The sequence below is a fragment of the Dipodomys ordii genome, unplaced genomic scaffold (genome assembly GCF_000151885.1).
Source record: "Dipodomys ordii isolate 6190 unplaced genomic scaffold, Dord_2.0 Scaffold1, whole genome shotgun sequence".
In the NCBI taxonomy this organism is placed as follows: Eukaryota; Metazoa; Chordata; class Mammalia; order Rodentia; family Heteromyidae; genus Dipodomys; species Dipodomys ordii.
Genome location: NW_012267217.1, coordinates 66987260 through 67004439, shown reverse-complemented (window position 1 = coordinate 67004439; position 17180 = coordinate 66987260). Strand labels below are relative to the sequence as shown.

General features: G+C 39.1%; 1 protein-coding gene across 1 annotated transcript in view; it reads right to left on the bottom strand.

Annotated features, from left to right (window-relative positions):
• The window catches only part of Rbm44 (RNA binding motif protein 44), a 25257-nt gene extending 11074 nt beyond the window's left edge, over nucleotides 1-14183 (bottom strand). Inside the window, exons 1-9 of the mRNA XM_013023755.1 lie at nucleotides 14108-14183; nucleotides 7042-8603; nucleotides 6704-6759; nucleotides 4827-5003; nucleotides 4202-4385; nucleotides 4005-4027; nucleotides 3812-3896; nucleotides 1113-1227; nucleotides 172-300 (exon numbers count right to left, since the gene is read on the bottom strand). Of these exons, the coding sequence (XP_012879209.1) occupies nucleotides 172-300; nucleotides 1113-1227; nucleotides 3812-3896; nucleotides 4005-4027; nucleotides 4202-4385; nucleotides 4827-5003; nucleotides 6704-6759; nucleotides 7042-8603; nucleotides 14108-14183 (2407 nt within the window). The remainder of the gene's footprint in view (nucleotides 1-171; nucleotides 301-1112; nucleotides 1228-3811; nucleotides 3897-4004; nucleotides 4028-4201; nucleotides 4386-4826; nucleotides 5004-6703; nucleotides 6760-7041; nucleotides 8604-14107) is intronic.
• Nucleotides 14184-17180: the final 2997 nt, after the last annotated feature.

The window sequence follows — 17180 nt, the reverse complement described above, 5'->3', positions numbered from 1 at the left end:
TCAGCTCAAGGCTAGAGCTCTACCACTTGAGCCACAGCGCCACTTCCGGCTTTTTTTTCTTTTTGCTTATGTGGTGCTGAGGAATCGAACCCAGGGCCTCTGGCATGCAAGGCAAGCGCTTTACCACTGAGCCACCTTCCCAGCCCCTTCAGTAAATTCTTAAGAACCAACCTAGTGGAAACTTCAGATTCTCTCTGTCATTTTCAATCTGATTTTCTTGTATTCCTGAGAAGTTTACTCCTGTTAGGTTTTCTGTAGCATCAAACCAGTCTTCAGTTCGTTCATGGTAATTTCTGCACTCTAAGGTATCAAACACATGATCTATGAGCAAAGAATGAGCTATATATAATGTAGCTGACGTATGCAGAATATGTAACCCTCTGAAAACTTGCTTTGTATGCTAGTTTGGGGCCTCATGCTTGCCTGGCTGGCACTGTTTCAGCCTTGCTCCAGCCCACTTTCTGGTAGCTATTTTGAAAACAGAGTCTGGAGGACTTTTATTCCTGGGCTGGCTTTGAACTGAGATCCAGAGTGCTGAGCTGCTAAGATTAGAAGGGTGAGTCACTGACACCTGGCTGAAAACTTACGACTACTAGAGTTTGACATATAAATGTAAAGTAAGAGAACCAGAGCACAGATTTTATAAGAAGGGATTCTTGGTAGTCACGCACACAAAGTTCTTTTTAGTCTGAGTGATCTGCTTCTTAGTTTGTCTTTAGTTAACACTCATTCCAAACCTGTAAAGCCTTACTTTTCTGAGTTGTTCTTTACTGATGAAAAAACTTATCTTATGCAATAGAACAACAGCAAACATTTTGAAGGGATTACAGTGTAGTACTCTATTTTATTAAAAGTAAATTATCTTTTTGGAATGATCATAACCTTTTTCTTAAATTTAAAAAATTTATTTTTTATTTATTTTGTTGGTTATGGGGCTTGAACTCAGGGCCTGGGCATGGTCCCTGAGCTCTTTTGCTCAAGGCTAGACTCTACTACTGTGAGCCACAGCTTTATTTCCAATGATCATAATCTTTTAGAGAAAAAAAACTAATGAATACTAGGAATATATTAATATGTTTTCTGACAACTACATAAAACATTTTTATACTGACCTTTATCATCAAGTTTCAGTTGACTAAAGTCTACATTTATATCATCATTCTCCAAATCATCTTTCTTAGGTGATATATCTTGTTTAGGGTGGCTATTATCAGGTAATAAAGACATCTGAGAATAAAGATAATAACAACAAAAACAAGTAATAAGGACTAACAATTACTGCATTCCTACTATATGACAAGAACTTTTCACTAGCCTTGTTTAGCCACCCCAATTAATAAAGATTATGAGAATAAAATCATTACCAAGCTGGCTTTACAAAACTTAAACTGGGTTTAAGTTGATGAGAATTAGTATTTGAACTTAGTCTGCAGGAACAATGTGCAAATACTAGTATTATTTAACAACTTGTGGCATACACACACTATAAGTATTTGAGATGATTTCTGAAGTATATATAAAAATATTCTTTTCTTTCGTTTTTTTTTTGGTCAGTCGTGGGGCTTGAACTCTGGGTCTGGGCACTGTCCCTCACTTCTTCAACTCAAGGCCAGCATTCTACCACTTGAGCCACAGCACCACTTGCAGTTTTCTGGTTGTTTATTGGAGATAAGAGTCTCACGGACTTTTCTGCCTGGGCTGGCTTTGAAACTCAATCCTCAGATCTCAGCCTCCTGAGTAGCTAGGATTACAGGCGTGAGCCACTGGCACCTGGCTTTTATTATTTTCTTATATATTTGATTTAGTGTATACCTTTTATCTATTAAAGGTAAAATTTCTTTTCTGTATAAAATATTAAGCTGTTCTTTGTGTATAAATTTATTTTAAATAGAGAGCAATTTGTGAGGTGGAGATGTAGCATGTGGTAGAGTGCTTATCTAGCATGTGTGAGATGCTAGAACAACAAAAGAAAAACAAGAGTAATTTAAAGAAAAATACAAATTAACACCACAAGTTTATATTGCTATGGTAAACTGTGAAGATGGCACATCAACAGAAATTTAGAAACACTACACTGTGGCAGCTTTCTCTAGTGACCAGTTAATTTAGTGAGACAGATATAAAAATAACTTGAATAACTTACAGTCAAACTAAGTTTATAAATATTATATATTTGTTTGTTGTGCTCTTATTTTTTTCTGTTTGATTTCAGTACTGGTGTGGGACCCAGGGCCTTGTGCATGCTAGGTAAGCACTTAACACTGAACAACATCATTGGCACCACAATTTGTACCACAATTTGGCTTTGGTTAAGTCTGTATGCAGAGTTGAGGTTTTTTTCTCTCTCTTCTTTCTCTTTCTTTCTTTCTGTCGTGGGGCCTGAACTGTGGGCCTGAGTGCTGTCCTTCAGCTCTTCAGCTCAAGGCTAGTGCTCTACCACTTGAGCCACAGTGCCACTTCTAGTTTTTCCTGCTTATGTGGTGCTGAGGAATTGAACCCAGGGCCTCATGCATGCAAAGCAAGCACTCTACCACTGAGCCACCTTCCCAGCCCCATTTTTTTTTTCTTTAAAGCTTAACAATGAACTGGTGCTCATGTCTGTAATCCTAGCTACTCAGGAATCCAAGGATATTGGTTCAAAGCCAGCCTCAGCAAGAAAGTCAATGAGACTCTTATCTCCAATAAATTACTTAGGAAAAGCCTAAAGTGGTGCTATGGTTTAAGTGGTAGAACAAGCACTAGCCTTGAGCATAAAGAGGCCCACGGATAGTAGCCAGGCCCTGAGTTCAAGCCCCAGGATGGAGAAGAAACAAAAAAACTTAAGCTTAACAATGGAATAATTTGATTAAGTGATTTGCCTTGGGAGAAAGAAAGCTACTTTCATCAAGTATTTCACTGTGTCTCTGGAATTCATCTGAGGATTACTTTATAAAAGGGCATACAAACTCCAGTGTTTCTACCCCAGGCCCCACTGCTTCCTCCTTTGATACTGGAATATAACGTATGTTTCTTTGTCACTTCACAATTTGCACTGTGTTCTTACACTAGTTAAACACTCTTTCTCAGTTACCATCTCACAAATATTTCCTTGGGAGAACATGAGAAATTAAACATCTAAGACAGATTTTGTAAGGAGGAATTAAAACACTTTTTGTACAAAATGAAGGAAATGTTACTTTACCTAATGAGATGAAGGAACAAAATAGTAGTCTAAACCCTTCTGACTTAACATGATGGTGATAATACATCATTGTTTGTCTGGGGCAGTACAAGGTTTTCATCTACTCTCATGGTGAAGTAATTATTAATAGTACTACTTCTGTGCACTCACAAGTCTCTTGGCTTGATGATAATTTATGGCCACCATACTTCACCCATGTATTGTTGACAACAACCTGAATGGGACTGAACCTAAACATATCATCATGTTCCTACTATGCTCACGTATCCTTTGAGAGTACTATGCAACAAAAGCCACTTGAATGAAATGGAGGACATAAGGGTTACTGAAAATTAACCTTTTCTTAAAAAGCCATAATGCCAAAGATTTATACTGATGAACTATTAAAAAAACTCACTTTTGGGTGTCCCTTTTTTATACCAATAGACTGTTAAAAAAACTCACTTCTTTTTATACCGATGGACTGTAAAAAAGCTCGCTTGAGTGTGCCTGTTTTATACTGATGAACTATAAAAGCTCGATGAACTATAAAAAGCTCACTTATGAGTGTGCCTTTTTTATACCAATGAACTATAAAAAACTCACTTCTGAGTGTGCCTTTTTTATACCGATGAACTATTAAAAACTCACTTCTGAGTGTGCCTGTTTTGGACCTGTAGACACATCGCTGTCAGGTGTGCCTTGGTTATCTAGTTCGGAATCCACTCCTAAAAAGCTGAACAGAAAACATTTCATTAAGGGATGTATCAGTTTTCTGAATGAACTGAAATAAATAGCTTTTTTAGCTGAAGTAAGTTTTAAATTAGATGGATTTTTAACTTACTCATGTGAGTCTTCTTTCATTAGCTGGAAACAGAAAAAAGGAAAAAAAATGCTTGTTTAAAATGCTTTCTGTCCATCTTGTATTCATATACTGTTTTGTAGAATGGGAACTTCTTTGTATAACTACTTAAAAATAATAATAAAAAATGCTTTCTGTCTAAATGAAGCAAACATTTGATTGTTAAAACACATACGTACCCTGGAAGCAAAAGTAGAGAAGGTAGACAACAATTTCGACTCTACTGACAGTGGGGGCAGCTCTTCCAGTTGTATGCCCTGCTGGAGTTTTTCTTTCAAATTCATATATCTAACTTTTAAGTCTCCCCAAACTGAAAGTAGTGCTGATCCCAATTCCTTCTTAGCAGAAGTACTTGATAAATTCCTGGTCAAAGTTAAAGACTAAATTATTTGGGTCCAAGTCACCCATTTAACAATAGTAACATATTATTTACTTAGTTCTAATTCTATTATAGTTAAGAAAAAAAGAACCATGGTAGATGTTTCCTTGTCACGGTATAAGCAATCCTCAATAGATAAGCCAGAGAGAATGTGGTAGAATAACCATGCAAAAGCCTCTGGTTGGTTATGCTTACTTGGACATTATAAAGAAACTGCATAGCTATCTTCTCACTGGACAGCTTTCCAATCACACACTGTTGCTTCACTGTGAAAGTCAGAAGTGTTACTTGTTAAAGTCCATTACCCCTAAGACAGCTACCATGTTCTTCACTTATAACCCATCCCTTATTTTGCCTGGAAAAAATGGAAATTAAAATTTTTTTAGACTGAACTTAAATAACAAATTACAGAGTTAATAAAACACCTATATAATCCTGGTCTATTTTCCATTACAAGTTTGTAGATATCACAACAGTGGCGATGGCACATCTCATAGTGAACATTTAAAAGGTGCATCTCAGCTTTTATGGCTCTTTGCATTATTTTCTGACAGCATGTGGATGGCAAATTCTTCTCAATCTCTTTAGAAAGCTGAAATTCCCTTTAAAACAGAAAAAATAGTACTAGTAAGATTCCAAGGGTTTTCGAATGATAATAACATCACTGTAGAACAATTTTAAACTTCTTTCATTTCTCTTGTCAAGTTCAAGTCAATTCTTACTAAGGAGAGAGGATACAGGCATACCCAATGGCTTCAGAAAACAAGGGTATCAAGAAGCAGCTAAATATATTTTAAGAGTCAAGTAAGTAAACAATTTTAAAATCCTTACTTTCTTTTTACCAAAAAAGAATTCAACCCAAAGGAAATACTTTCATTATCCTGAGAAAAATGAGTTATCCAGAGTCAATGATGTTTCCTTGTTTGCAATTTTTAAGTGAATGTGTGGTCAAAAAATTTTCCCCCCATAGTAGTAGGGGTTTGAACTCAAGAGCTTTGTGCTTGTTAGGAAGGTGGCTACCATTTGAGCTACACTCCCAAGCCCCCTTTGCTTTTTAATTTTGAGTAGGATCTTATTTTCTGCCAGGTCGGCTGGACCATGATCCTATCATTTAGATCCTATTTATGATTCCTGCCTAGCTGAGATGATGCCTCATCCCACTTTTTACTGGCTGGTCTGGACCTGAATCTTCTTGATCTCAGCCTCTCAAGTAGCTAAGATTATTGATGTGAGCCAACTGTGCCTGGTTAAACACATTTTTGGGGCAGTTATTCAGGGCTTCACACTTACTGGGCAGGTGGTTCTACCACTTGAACTACACTTCCAGCAACATCTTTTTACAGTTATAGGTATTTTAAGATTGAAATTGTTCTAAAATGTATGACTGTTAAAAAAAGACATAATTTACACTAGTAAAAGCAAATATTTTATGATGATGTTTCAAAAAGCCCAAGTTGTTACATTTTTTTGAGGGTTAACAGTTCTGGGAGATTTTCCTTGTTCCCATAATTGCTACTTCCAGCTATTTTGGAAAATCCAGTTTTCTACTGAACTGTGGAGAGTTGGGATACCAGATGAAATTCACTGGAAAAATGAAGGGGAAAAAAATAAATGATTCCAGAGCATAGGAACTAACTTAGTTTTCATGTTTCTCTCCCCTCTTACTTCCTGAGTCTCTACTATGCCTTAATTATCAGCAAGAGATGCAAAGTAAATAAAACAACGAATTAAAACTAAGACAAAATGCTTCAAGGAATGTGGTTATTTACTTCACGTATATGACATTTTCCCATAGGTGCTATTTTGTTCTGAGCTATAGGTGAATCAAAAGAAAATGGAAAATTAAATTAGTATAAGCTTGGTTTGAATAAATAAAAGATGACATGAGTCTCAATAAGTCCTATAAATGTTATGATTTATGTTAGAAGGTAAGTGAAGGGAGCAGGCAATTTTTATTGTTGTTGTTGTTGGTTGGGGGCTTGAAGAACTACTGGGCCTGGGCGCTGTTCCTCAGCTCTTCAGCTCAGGACCAGTGCTCTACCACTTGAGCTACAACGCCACTTCTGGTTTTCTGGTGGCTAACTGGAGATAAGAGTCTCATGGACTTTCCTGCCCAGGCTGGTTCTGAACCACGATCCTGGGTAGCTAGGATTACAGGCGTGAGCCACCGATGTCCAGATAAGGCAATTTCTTAGAAGTCTCTTTTATCTGTAATCCTACATGGCTAAGCAGGCTACACTGAGCACAATTTCCACTTTGAGATTTTCCCATACACATCTGTAAGCCTCTATATTTGGCTTACCTTTCAGGATGCTTCTTTATGTCTGGGGCATCAGATGTTTTTAATTCCTGGGAATCCTAGAGACAAAATTTCAAATTGAATTATAAACATCTGGCAAACAATACATTTCTGGAGTTCCAAATTGGTAAAAATATAAAATCAAACTTTAAAAGGATTCTGTGGCATATTTACCACCAGAGGATAGAGCTGATGGCAATCTGTTAACTCTTTCCCTTCAACTAGCATTTTCTCAACAAGAAAATACTTTCTTACAATAGAACAAAACCAAATCAGCAGAACTTCATTAAGTAAAATAAACCTATAAAGATAACAATTGTTATGAATCATGCTGGTTTTACCTTATTTAGGAAACTTCCATTTGGTGAGAGAGATTTTCCTGATCCTTCCAAGGGCAGTGTCTGCGTCTCCACACAGTCATGATCGCGTAGCCTGTCAGTGTTACAACCCACACTCCTATGACTGTCACAGTGACGCTGGGCAGGCCGCTTTTTACTCATCATGGTTATCTCTGTATTGCTTGATGTAGATACTACAGAAAAAGCTGCGCTTGTTGCCCTGCTGGTTGTGAAACAAGCCCTAAAATCAGTGCTAACATCCACTGCTTGATTAATTGTGATCGCAGAACTTGCTGTATTTGTTACTGATTTGGGACATGTTCCTTTCATATCATGAGAGAACATTTTATTTGTAGGATGAGCAACATGAAGAGAACGATCCTCTTCGGTTGCCTGATTGATTGTAATCCTTGGTAGGACAGCAGAAAAACCCAAGCCTGGCTCAGGAGTGCTTTGCAGGCTTTCATAATAGGAATATCCACAGGCAGAAATGACTGAATCATCAAAAACAGAGTTCCAGTATGTCTGGCAATTGTTGTGTGGCTGCAGTGTCTCAAAAGATTTGTCCTGAGGTAATGTGCTAGGGTCTCCAAAGTGATGTAATGATCTGTCATCAGCAGCTGTATTTCCACAAAAATCTTTACTTTCTGATACTTGAGATTTCACTTTTCTAGTATAAGTTTTTGTTTTTAGTGCTTTTTGAGTGTTTAAGAAACCACTCTTAGACTGAGAGTCTTGGCTCCCAAGAGAACTGCATCTTTGTACAATGTCATCAAATACTGTCTCTTGTTCATTATACCTTCCAAGGTCTGGTTCATGGTATTCTTTTAATATAACAGAATTTTGAAATTTAGAGACATGAGGTGAATATTCTTGTGTAAAAGCATTAAGGGAATTCAAAGATGTAGTAGAACCACTCCCAAACTCAACATGACAACTTTCTTCTAGATTGCTAACACATCTGACTCCATACCCTGGATTTGTTAATTCAACAACATCCAGATCAGATAAACTTAATGCTTTTGCTTGGTCAAAAGATAAATGCTTACTTATATACTCTTGCTCTGCACTGTGATACTCCTGCTGTGAGTCTTCATCTATATCATACTTTTGCATATCTTCACCATTTTCTTTATAGTCAGCATCTGAAACTTTGAGGATCCTTTCTAAGCTAATAGTCTTATTATCCTGATGTTCCAAACTATCAAAAAAGTTCTCCTCTCGTTTAAGTATTCCAGGATTGAAATCTGAATTTAAAAGAGTAACATTTTCATTTTTGAGTTTTGACTCTGAATAATGAATAGAGTATGTTTCATTCAAAAAGGCATAGTCAATACCATCTTCAAACTCACTTGACTGACAGTGAGTACTCTCTATATTAGTTTCTTGATTAGCTGCAAAAGATGACTGTAATAAATGCATGTTGTCAATATTGCTGATTCCTTTGTCCTTATCTCTTTGCTTTAGTGACAAGGAATTCCACTCATCAGCAGAAAAAGTTGATTTGAACTCATTAGAACTACTGGAAGACAATGAATTTTCTTTCTTGGGATTAGAAGATTTATCTGATTAAAAAAGAGAATCAAATGTTAACAGCAATACTACAGACACTAAATATTAGAAAAGACCTTAGACATCCTCTGGTGCAAACTTTTCCTAATGTAGAAATACTTTTAAATGTTACCCACAATGAATACCTCTTATGGTAGCTGCCACAAACTGAACTATCACCTCTAGTATTGTATACTGAAGCTGTAGCCTAAGTTATAGCTGTGTGATGTTATATGGAGATGGAGCTTTTGGAGGTAATCAGGTTTATATGCAGTCATGAGGAAAGGACACTCATGATAGGATTAGTGCCTTTCTAAAGACATCTGAGCATTCTTTTTGTCCTTTTTCTTATGTGAAGACACAACAAGAACATAGCCATCCACAAGCTAGGAAGAGATGCTTTTCCAGACATAACCATGTTAAGTCACTCAGTCAATGGCATTTCATTACAACAATCTAAGAAAACACAGGAGCCAAGATCTTCTTCAATTTTTAATGGTAAGGAGTTTTCTATTATGGAGTAGCCATTTATTTATTGACAGGTCTCACAGGAAGCCTTTTTTTTTTTAAAGGTCATTTAATAAATTTTTGAGTGCTTCCTAGTACCAGTCTTCAGCAATGTGTAAAAAATAGGGGAAAAGCATCTACATGTTCTTGGCTTCCCCCAGGGTCTTAGATAAACACCCAAAATGCAATCAAATGCCTGACAAGAGGGTGGTTATGGAGCAGGCAATTTTGAAAAGAAAGGAAAATTGAGTACATTTAACTTGTAAAAAGTGTTTACAAGAGCTCATATTCTGTTTTGTAGAATGAAAACTTCTTTGTACACGTACTTAAAGAAATAATAAAAAATGTAAAAATAAAAAACTCCCAAAATATAGAACAAAGTGTTTACTAGAAAACGTAAGTTATAGCCGGGCGCTGGTGGCTCACGCCTGTAATCCTAGCTACTCAGGAGGCTGAGATCTGAGGATCGCGGTTCAAAGCCAGCCCGGGCAAGAGAGACCGTGAGACTCCTATCTCCAATAAAACACCAGAAAACCGGAAGTGGCGCTGTAGCTCAAGTGGTAGAGCCCTCGCCTTGAGCTGAAGAGCTGAGGGACAGCGCCCAGGCCCAGAGTTCAAGCCCCACGACCAACCAAAAAAAAGAAAAAGAAAACGTAAGTTATCTTGGGCAAAACTAATAGCAAATGCATCTAGCTACATGAAAGAACATAGCACTGTTAGAAAACTGTACGATATTTTATGGGAGTGACAGGAATTATGAATTGTCAGAGACCTTTTATGATGAGCTAAAGCATTTGGCTTCTATTTTAGGGCCGGTGAGACCACTAAATCTCTTTAAGGGTTAGTCATGTGACTGGAATGAGTTGGACACAGCGGTGGCAACAGTAACGATAAAGTGTGAAAAGAGGGAAGTAAAGGCAAGCAGATCAAGGGTTTAGCAGCAGGACTGGAGAAGACACTGATATTCCACAACTGACAAATCTTGGCAGCTAATTAGGAATGGTAGGTAGTGAGAGAAAGAAAGAACTATGGTTTTCATCTTTTTTGTTTTTTTTAAATTTAGACAATTGAAAATACATTTTCTTTTTTTTGGGTCCGGTCGTGGGGCCTGAACTCTGGGACTGGGTGCTGTCCCTCAGCTCTTCAGCTCAAGGCTAGTGATCTACCACTTGAGCCACAGCACCACTTCTAGCTTTTTCTGCTTATGTAGTGCTGAGCCCAGGGCCTCATGCATGCAAGGCAAGCACTCTACCACTGAGCCACCTTCCCAGCCCCTTACGATTCATTTTTCTCTTGAGCATAAGATAGGGATCTAACTTAATTTTGTTCCCAAATGGTCAACTGTCTTAACACCATTTGAGAATAACCTGTAGTCGTTTGTTGTTTTTGGTCAGTCCTGGGGCCTGAACTCTGGGCTTGGGCACTGTCCCTCAGCTCTTCAGCTCAAGGCTAGCACTCTACCACTTGAGCCACAGTGCCACTTCTGATTTTCGGGTGGTGAACTGGAGAGAAGAATCTCACAGACTTTCCTGTCCAGGTTGGCTTTGAACTGTGATCCTCAGATCTCAGCCTCCTGAGTAGCTAGGATTACAGGCATGAGCCACTGGTGCTTGGCAATCTATAGTTTGTTTTCTTCTGAGTTAAACAGTGTCTGTATCTCCCCCTAATCCTCTTCGACCCTCTCCTACTCCCCTCCCTGACCTGAACCACAGATTGAACTTGGCCTCACGGTTGCTTAGCTAATGCTCTACAGCCACATCTTTAGTCTTTGCCTTTTTTTTTTTTGTTATTTTAGAGATAAACATCTGGGGGACTTTTCTGCATGGGCTGGCTTCAAATTGTGATTCTCAGATTGTAGCTTCCTGAGCACTTGGGACTACAGCCCTTGAGCCACCAGCATCTGGCTTCAACAGTATTCTTATGTATTTGTAAGTCCTCTGGTTTCTATAGCGTAATTGTCTAGGAGTCTATTTTTACTTAACTCTGTTTTGTTAACCTATTATCTCTTTGTACAACAGTATAGTAGTGTCTTAACTGTCATACCATATATCTTATATAACCTATGGTTATTTTATATGTAGCAGGTTAGTTGCGTATTCTTTTTTTTTCTTTTTTTCTTTTTCTGGTTCTGGGCCTTGAACTTAGGGCCTGGGCACTGGCTGTCTCTGAGCTTCTTTTGCTTAAGGCTATTGCTCTACTTCTTAAGCCACAGTGCCTCTTCTGGCTTTGGGTGAGTAGTTTATTGGAGATAAGAGTCCCATGGGGGCTGGGAAGGAGGCTCAGTGGTACAGAGCTTGCCTTGCATGCATGAGGCCCTGGGTTCGATTCCTCAGCACCACATAAGCAGAATAAAAAAAAAAGCCAGAAGTGGCACTGTGGCTCAAGTGGCAGAGTGCTAGCCTTGAGCTGAAGAGCTGAGGGACAGCACCAAGACCCAGAGTTCAAGCCCCACGACCGGACCCCCCCCCCCAAAAAAAAAAGAGTCCCATGGCCTTTTCTGCGTATGCTGGCTTTGAACTGTAATTCTCAGAACTCAGCCTACTGAGTAGCTAGGATTACAGGTGTGAGCCACTGGTACCTGGCTAAGTAATCTATTTTTAATATTTCTTTTTACATTGTTCTCCAGATTAAACATTTTAAAGTTCATAATTTGCAGTGTATTTTGAGCTGCAAGTGAATGGATAACCATTTTCACATCCAATCTCTAGAAGCCATTCCCTAGACTTCCAATCCTGATGCAGGAATGCACAGAATGCACAGCTTATTGATCGTTCCAATAGGATTCACAATGATATCTTCACTGTACAATGTAGCTTTGTCACTTGAAAAATGATACCCTTTATCTCTTACAGTGTTTGACACTAATTATACTTAACACCAACACCTCCATTTTTTGTTTGTTCTTTAGTGTTGGTACTGGGCCTGTAGTCAGGGGATGATAGCTTTTTTACTAAAGGCTGGCACTTTACCACTTGGGCTACAGCTCCATTTGTGGCTTTTTTGGGTGGTTAATTGGAGGGAAGAATCTGAGAATTTCCTGCTTAAGCCGATAGTTTCAAACCTCAATCCTCAGATCTCAGCCTCCTGAGAAGCTAGAATAACAGGCATGAACCACTGACACCTGACCACACCTCACATTTTTAAGTCCATTTGTTTCTTAACTTGTTTATTTTTAAAATAAATTTAAATCTTATTATCTTAAATCTTTTCTGTTTTAACTGTGGCTCCTGAATAAGGTGGTGGGATTTCTGTTGTACTGCAGAATATCATGTAACACTTTAGGCCACATATATTTTTTAGCACGTATAATCCAGTCATTTCCATTTTTATGCTCCTGCCAGCAGTGCTCCCTCTTCCTCTTTCTTTGCTCCCTCTTTCCCCTCACCCCTTCCTGTATTAGAATTTGAAATCTGGGCCTCCTACTTGTTAGGCTGGGGCTTTACCAGTTGAGCCACACCTCAGCTCTGTTTTTTGCTGTTTTGTTGTTGTTGGTTGTGGCACTTGAACTCAGGACCTGAGTGCTGTTCCTACACCTCTTTGTGCTCAAGGCTAGTGCTCTAGCTCTCTCTCTCTCTTTTTTTTTTGGTCGGTCATGGCGCTTAAACTCTGGGCCTGAGCACTATCCCTCAGTTCTTCTTCTCAAGGCTAGCACTCTACCACTTGAGCTACAGGCCACTTCCTGTTTTTTGGAGGTTTATTGGAAATGAGTTTCGCAGACTTTCCTGCCTGTGATCCTAAGATCTCAGCTTCCTGAGTAGCTAGGATTACAGGTGTGAGCCACTGGCGCCGGGGTGAGCCACAGCACCACTTGTTTTTGAGTGATTAATTGGAGGTAAGAGTCTCATGGGGACTTTTCTGCTTGAGCTGGCTTTGAATTGCAATCTTCACATCTCAACCTTCTGCATAGCTAGGATTACAGTGGCATGAGCCACTGACGACTGGCTTTTCACTGGTTATTTTTGAGGCAACAATCATGTAAACTTTTTTGCAAGGGATAGACTGACTCAAATGCCTCCTATTCTGTCTTCCAAGAAGGCTAGATTTACAGGCATAAGCCACGGGTGCTACTTTCTTATTTTCTTTCCAACCACTCCATCAGAAAAAGAAATTCTCCAGCTACATGGCAGAGATAGGACTTTCAAGCAGGCCAGCCCTCTTGACCTCCTGCCAAAAGTTGGTGAAATCTTTATCTCAAAGAACATGAGGGGTATTGTAGTTTATGTCTATAATCCCAGCTAAACTGAAGGTAAAGGTAGGAGGGCTGTAGTGAGAGTACAGTCCAGGCAAAAAGCACAAGACCAAAGACAAAGCAAAGCAAAACAAAAACCTAATCCAAAGTGCTGAGAGTGTAACTCAGTGGGAAGGCACGGCTATAATTTAAAACTCCAATGCCCATTAAAAGAAAAAAATAGAAAAATAAATTCCAGATTTATGGTAAGAAAAAAAATATGACTTCCTGTGCAGCAGATGTTAACATGTACATTTTCAACTTTTTATTTAGAAGCAATGGGACCTATCAACCCTTCCCTCCCCAAACCTGCTTTCCTGGAAGGTACTACACCTGAACTTCCCATATCCAAAGATCATAGGAGGGAATTTCCCAAGTTAAAAACATGCTGATATGCTAGGCATATAATCCTTGCATATAATCTTAGCTACTCAGGAGGCTGAGATCTGAGAACCATGGTTTGAAGCACTTGGGGCAGGAAAGTCTGTGAGACTCCTGTGTTCACTAAACTATCAAAAAACCAGAAGGAGAGCTGTGACTCAAGTGGTAGAGCACTAGCCTTAAGCAAAAGTAACTCAGGGATAATGCCTAGGCCCTGAATTCAAGCCACAGGATCAATACACACACACACACACACACTCTCTCTCTCTCTCTCTCTTTCTCTGAATGTACTACCTTCATGGAAGGATGACTTACAAAACAGCAACAGTGGAAGGGAAATTGTCGGGCACAGTTATATTTAGTGCCCATCATGCAAATCATACAATGGGTCTAGATCCTCACCTTTTTTCAGACTTCCCCCATTATTGTAGTAGCCTTTTCCAGTCGCTGCCTCCATCATGGAAGTGGCCTGCATCATTCAATAATGTGTATTCTAGAAAAGGTAGAACATTGAACTTAGAACACATTGTATTAAAAACTATTCATGAGGCAGGTGCCCACTGCTCATGCCTGTAAGTTTAGCTATTCAGGAGGCTGAGATCTGAGGACTGCAGTTATAAGTTAGTCTGGCCAAGAAAGATCATGGAGACTTTTATCTCCAATCTCAACAAGAAAAGCTGGAAATGGAGCATAGCTCAAGTTGTAGCATGCCAGCCTTGAGTAAAAAAGCTCAGGGAGGGCGCTGGTGGCTCACGCCTGTAATCCTAGCTACTCAGGAGGCTGAGATCTGAAGATCTTGGTTCAAAGCCAGCCCAGGCAGGAGAGACCGTCAGACTCCTATCTCCAATAAACCACCAGAAAACCGGAAGTGGCGCTGTAGCTCAAGTGGTAGAGCGCTCGCCTTGAGCTGAAGAGCTGAGGGACAGCGCCCAGGCCCAGAGTTCAAGCCCCATGACCGACAAAAAAAAAAAAAAAGCTCAGGGATAGCACCCAGGCCCTGACTTCAAGCACCAGTGCCAGCAATAGAAGTGGAGCCTTAAGCAAAATTAGCTTATGGACAGAGCTTAGGCCCTGAATTCAAGCCTGAGGACCTGCACGCACGTATGCATGCACATGCACACACACACACACAAAGTAACATATGGTGTGATGATCGTACCACTTGACAAGATTACTAAAAACACTGGGATGAGTAAAACATACCTCAATAATGCTGCTTTTTTTTTTAACATTAGTAACAGTAATTCTTTAAACCCAACTGCACATGAAGCCAGAACTAGTCACTCAGAGAAAAACTAAGACACTTCAGTGGACACATGAGTGAATCCAGAAAGTAAGATGAAATTGTCAGTCAACACACATCATCATTTTGATCCTCTATCCCCTACTTGTCCATACTTTACATTGTCCATACTCTTAAAAAAGATGATGTGTCATCAATGGAATTCTAGGGATCAGGTATTACAAAGATATTTACTGAGTTTGAAAACAAAGAATTGACTAATTCTAAACTATTTCAATATCCTAAAAAAAGATAATTGTAGATCCTTTTTCCTGATCCCTAGTGAAAAGACATTATAAGATCTTTTCCTATGAATACAACCTGTGTAGTAGATCTGACTCCTAAACTTACCACTTAAAAGGCAGTGGACTCCACTAAATGAAAAGTAAATTAATTATAGTAAGTACATAGACACCCAAATCTCTAGGTCATAAACCAAGTTATAAACAAAAGAAGGCACAGCTTTATATGCTTATCGTTTTTTTTTTTTTTTGTGGTATTAAGAGTTTGAAATCAGGATCTCATGCTTGCTAGTCAGGTGCTCTACCACTGACCTTAGCCTCCAGCTTTAGATGCTTTTTTTTATTAAATAAAACTGAAAACTCATCAGTCCAATTTAGAAAAGACCGAAAGACAAACCAAATAGTAAAGTTGCGACAAAAACAGAAAGAACCAATTTAAGAATAGCAAATATAGTAACTAAAGTCAAAACCAATTTTTTAAAAAGATAAATGTAAGTATCAGACAAATTCAAGAGAGAACTAAAAAAATCAGAAATGAGAAAAGGAGCATCTGACCCATGCCTATAGTCCCAGCTACCCAGGAGGTAGGAGACTGAAGCAGATTGCTTAAAGCCAGGCTTGTGGAGCCAGCCTGTGCAAACAGTGAGAACTCATGTCTTTAAAAGAAAAATTTGAGCCAATAAATGGAGTATCTTTTAATTTTTTTAAAAAGCAGATTGGGATTTAAACTTAGGGCCTTGTGCTTGCTAAGCAAGTACTCTGACGAGACACACTCCCAGCACAAAATGGAGATAAATCTCTTCTTCCTTTCCTCCTCCTTCCCCCTCAGGACCTCTAGCTTACATTCTTGGCTGGCACTCTACCACTGGAGCCATGCCTACAGCTTGGATTTTTACTACTTTTCTGGAGATGAAATCTAATAGACTTTTCTGCCTGGGATGGCCTGGAAACTCAATCTTCCAGATCTCAGCCTCCTGAGTAGGTAGGGTCACAGATGTAAGCCACTGGTACCTGGTCAAAATGGGATATACTAGTAAGGGATTTAAAAAAAATCTAAAATTGAGATTGTCAATATGCCATAAAAAGGTTACTTGAAAGTTTCATAAGATAAGCACTTTCCTAAGGAAACAATTTTTAAAGAAATCACTCAGAAATGGCTGAGAAAAGAATCAACCATAGGATAAATAACAACAAAAAACCCAAGATATGAGCTGGGCGTCAGTGGCTCACACCTGTAATCCTAGCTACTCAGGAGGCTGAGATCTGAGGATCTGCAGTTTAACAGTTTAAAGCCAGCCCCGGCAGGAAAGTCCCTGAGACTCTTATCTCCAATAAAGCAACAGAAAACCGAAAGTGGTGCTGTGGCTAAAGTGATAGAGGGCTAGCTTTGAGCTAGCACCTGGGACAGCACCTAGGCCCAGAGTTCAAGCCCCATGATGAACACTACCACCACCACCAAAATCCAAGCTTTATCTTGTATTAACTCCTTCAAATCTTTCTTTGTAGGGTGACGGGGGGGGGAAGGGGGGACAGTACAAGGGATTTAACTCAGGTCCTCAAACTTGCTAGGTGATCTACTTACTATATTTGAACTACACACATGGCCCTTGCGCCTTGATTAGTTTAGAGGTAGGGTCTAGCTTTAAGCCCAGGGATGCTATCCTACTTGTGTGTTCTCCTGCTGCCAGGGATAACAGGGTCCTGCCATTGTGCCTAGACATTGTGCTAAACAGTGATGAAAATTTATGCAGTGATGTGTAAGATGAACAAATTCGAAGAACTGAGCTCAACAAGAGTTTAAACAAACAATGCTGAATGAAATAAAGAAGACAACACAGGATATCAAAGAGAAATTCAATAAACATAGAAATCTTGAAAAAAATCAAATTGAAATGTTGGAAATGAAGATTTGTTTACACCAAATGAAAAACTCAATTGAAAGCCCAGCCAA